The 3418-nt window shown below is 35.3% G+C and overlaps 2 protein-coding genes across 2 annotated transcripts in view; one reads left to right on the top strand and one right to left on the bottom strand.

Annotated features, from left to right (window-relative positions):
- LOC108231492 overlaps positions 1-989 on the top strand; it is an 8683-nt gene extending 7694 nt beyond the window's left edge. The window contains exon 6 of the mRNA XM_017408571.3: positions 253-989. Coding sequence (XP_017264060.1) covers positions 253-413 — 161 coding nt within the window. The 3' untranslated portion in view covers positions 414-989. The remainder of the gene's footprint in view (positions 1-252) is intronic.
- A 469-nt stretch (positions 990-1458) lies between these two features.
- Positions 1459-3236, bottom strand: LOC108231553 (adenosine receptor A1-like). The gene is made up of 2 exons (XM_017408641.3): positions 2616-3236; positions 1459-2466 (listed from the first exon to the last, which is right to left on the bottom strand). The coding sequence occupies exons 1-2, from the start codon at positions 2963-2965 to the stop codon at positions 1824-1826; spliced, it is 993 nt and encodes a 330-aa protein (XP_017264130.2). The 5' UTR covers positions 2966-3236; the 3' UTR covers positions 1459-1823.
- Between the last annotated feature and the right edge of the window lie 182 nt (positions 3237-3418).

Genomic DNA, 3418 nt, shown 5'->3' with positions numbered 1-3418 from the left:
CATGGTGAGATTTACTTCAATCTAAATATGGAACTGGAAATTATATGAGCTTCTTTAAGTCATAAATAGAATTTAGTCCAAAAAATAGATATTTTAATTGTCCTCTGTCATAGGAGTGTTGTTCATCAGGCAGGAACTGTTTTTTTGTTCTACAAGATTACTTAGCCACAGAATACTTTTCCGTGGTTATTTTATTCTGTGTACAGACCAGAAGGTTTGTTTGTAAATGATTATTCTATTTTTCCATTACAGACTATGACAACTGCCAGAGCATTGATGTTGAAGAAGAAGCCGTATATAACAACTTCTTTTCCAAGTTGATTGAACGGCTAAATAACACAAAACAAAATATCATCACATGTCTTGCGGACATGTTCATCTCTTCTGTAAAAGCTTCTGTTTCCAACATCTAAATGATGGATGTTTGTGTATTGAAACAGGGCTACAGAGAAAGACTTTAAACATGTACCAAAATGCTTAATTTGTTTTTTAAATTAAAAATGTGAATTTGGATATATTAGCTAACAACAATAGTTATTTTACCTTTAAGTCATTAGTTACTCATCATCATGTCTGCATATCAATATATATATTTCATATATATAATAAATATAATAATAATAATAAAATTACTGAGTGTTTATTCAAGGATATAATTAAAAATAGCTTAAGAAAACTGACTTAATTTTGCTATCGGTTGTCAGATATAAAAAGGCAAAAATGTTCTAAAAAAACCCTTATTCACTTTTTTTTTTTGCAAAGTAGTGCATTTGAAAGGCAAAACTAGCTTTAGTGGTGTAACACTGGGGTTAAAAGCTGTGTGCAAGAAAATTTGTCAATGATGTAAATGCAGATCTACAGAAAATATAAGAAAAAGCATCAAGGAGAATTTGAAACCGAAGTATTTTTGATTGTTGCCATTAAGTTTCATCTCTGTGTGTCAGTCTGCATCACTTGCCCTGGACAATAAAGCCAGTAAAGAACCTCAATGAGAGTTTTGTTGTTGTTGTTGTTGTTGTTGTTGTTGTGGTTGTTGTTGTTTTGTGGGAGTCGCCACCAGTGGTGCGGACAAAGTACTCAACTCTAGTTCTTGTAAAAGTAATAATAATCAAAGTCAAATCTTAGTCAAATACAAGTAAAAGTTGCTCTGTGAAACGTTTACTCAAGTACTGAAGTACTTACTTTTGAAAAAAATTAAGTATTCAAAAGTACATGCATTTAAAAATACTCAAGTGTGTTGCATATACTGAAATGGTTGTAATTAATTATAATAAGGACCTCCAATTCTTGCCGTCTCTCTCTCACACACACACACACACACACATTCACTATGGAACAGAAGTCTAATGTTGAATCCATTACTGCATTTGTGGGAGGTTTTTTGTACTAATGAAGTTAAATCTTAATGCGAATACATTTCCTGTCAGTACAAAAAAATAAGTCAGGAAAACATTTTTCTTTACAAGGTTTTAATGTTGACATGAAACTGTTTCAGCCACAGTTGAGTCTGTCCATTTCTGCTAATTTGCTTGCGTCTTAAAAAAGAAAACATTCAGATTAAAAGCTGTAAAATTGTGCTTTCAGCTGTGCCTCACAAAATGCACATACGGAACAAAACTGCAAAATTTAAAAAAAATAAAAAGGAACAGCTATAATGTGACACTGGGAAGTGATTCAAATCAACATTTTGCATCAGTTGTAGCTGTTTATATTCCAAAAACAAAAATACAGATCACAGAGTTAAAGAAAAGTTATCAATTTCGGGCAACATGCATGAGTCCATGGATTGTAATGGAAAAATAGACAAACAATGAAATCAACCTTTAATCATCAACAATTCTTAAGTTACTGTTGGTGTTGTTGTCTGTCAATTGGCTTGTCTGATATTCTTGGTTTTCTGCTAAACACAAAATGCACTGCCTCCAAATCTTTAGATATGCTGCTTTGATTCTTGGTATTTTGAATGCATACACAACTGGGTTGACAGCTGAATTAGCATGAGAAAGCACAATGGCAACATTAACAGCTGGGACTGGTAGAGCATTTGGTCCTTTGAAGTAAACAATGCAGTTCATTATGTGAAGGGGGAGCCAGGACATGGCAAACAGGGCCAAGACCAGAGACAGAGATGCTGCCAGCTGTTTCTCTTTCCTCAGGTAATTTTGTGACTGATTTTGAGCACCATTGCCTGGTTTCTCTCTCAGGTTTCTTCGGATGTAACAAATAACACGGCAGTACAAAACAGTCATCACCAACAGAGGAGTCAAGTTGCAGAGAAAACAACTAAAGTAAACCAGGTAGGACATTGAGATCACATTTACAAACCGGCAAAGAGCTGTAGAATTTGCAGACTGAGGTGGGTCTGTGTGCCATCCAAACAGGGGAGTGAAACTCAGTGGTACTGCAACAAGCCAACATATGGCCGCCACAAAATAGGAGTGTCTCCATGTTACAGTCCTTTTGTACCTATGAAGAACAACATGCAGATTTGTAAAAAAAAAAAGAAATCTAAAAAATCAAAAAGGCTAAAAATAATAAGCTTACGGTAAATAAAACTGACTTGCAGCTTTGTCTGCACTATTAACAATGCCAAAAATAAAAGAAAAAAGGCTTACCTTAATGGGGTGAATACCCGCAGGTATCGGTCCACAGCAATAGCCATCAGACAGAGGACTGAAACTAGAGTCAACAGTAAGATCACACAGCTGATGAAGAGACAAACGTGGAATGAAGTCTCCACTTGGCCATCCACCAACACAGCCAACGGTATGGCCACAGATCCAACCATGAAGTCAGCCACAGCCAGAGACACAATAAGGCAGAAGGTGGGCTGCTGGATGCTTTTAGTTTTCCACAGAGCCAAAATCACCAACATGTTACCCAGACAGCAGATCACAGCGATGAGGACCTCCATCAACACATAAATCACTTCTCTGGTGTTCATGGTGCTCTCCGTCTGGTTCATGTTTGCAGAGCAACAGTGCTGTTCTTTGCACTTTTATGAAAATTATGAGGAAGTTGTAAGCCTTCTAGCAGTTTTTATACCACACATATTTTTGGGTCAACCACCTAAATGAAAAAAAAAAAACAAACCATGTGGCTTAGTGCAATGGTTTATAAAAAAACATACAAAATATCTATTTGGTCAAAAACAGGAAGCTACAAAACCACATAGAGTCATTCTTTTCCCTATCACCTGCTTGCTGATCTGAAAGTAGCTGAACTCATGCACCTAGTGTTGTGTTCACAAAACGTTGCAAACTTTCAATTACAATACAGGTGCTGGTCATAAAATTAGAATATCATGAAAAAGTAGATTGATTTCAGTAATTCCATTTAAAAAGTGAAACTTGTATATTATATTCATACATTACATACAAACTCATATATTTCAAATGTTTATTTCGTTTAATTTTGA

The sequence above is a fragment of the Kryptolebias marmoratus genome, linkage group LG4 (assembly GCF_001649575.2).
Source record: "Kryptolebias marmoratus isolate JLee-2015 linkage group LG4, ASM164957v2, whole genome shotgun sequence".
In the NCBI taxonomy this organism is placed as follows: Eukaryota; Metazoa; Chordata; class Actinopteri; order Cyprinodontiformes; family Rivulidae; genus Kryptolebias; species Kryptolebias marmoratus.
Note: the sequence above shows the minus strand (reverse complement) of the source record. Positions and strands in the feature narration are given on the sequence as shown.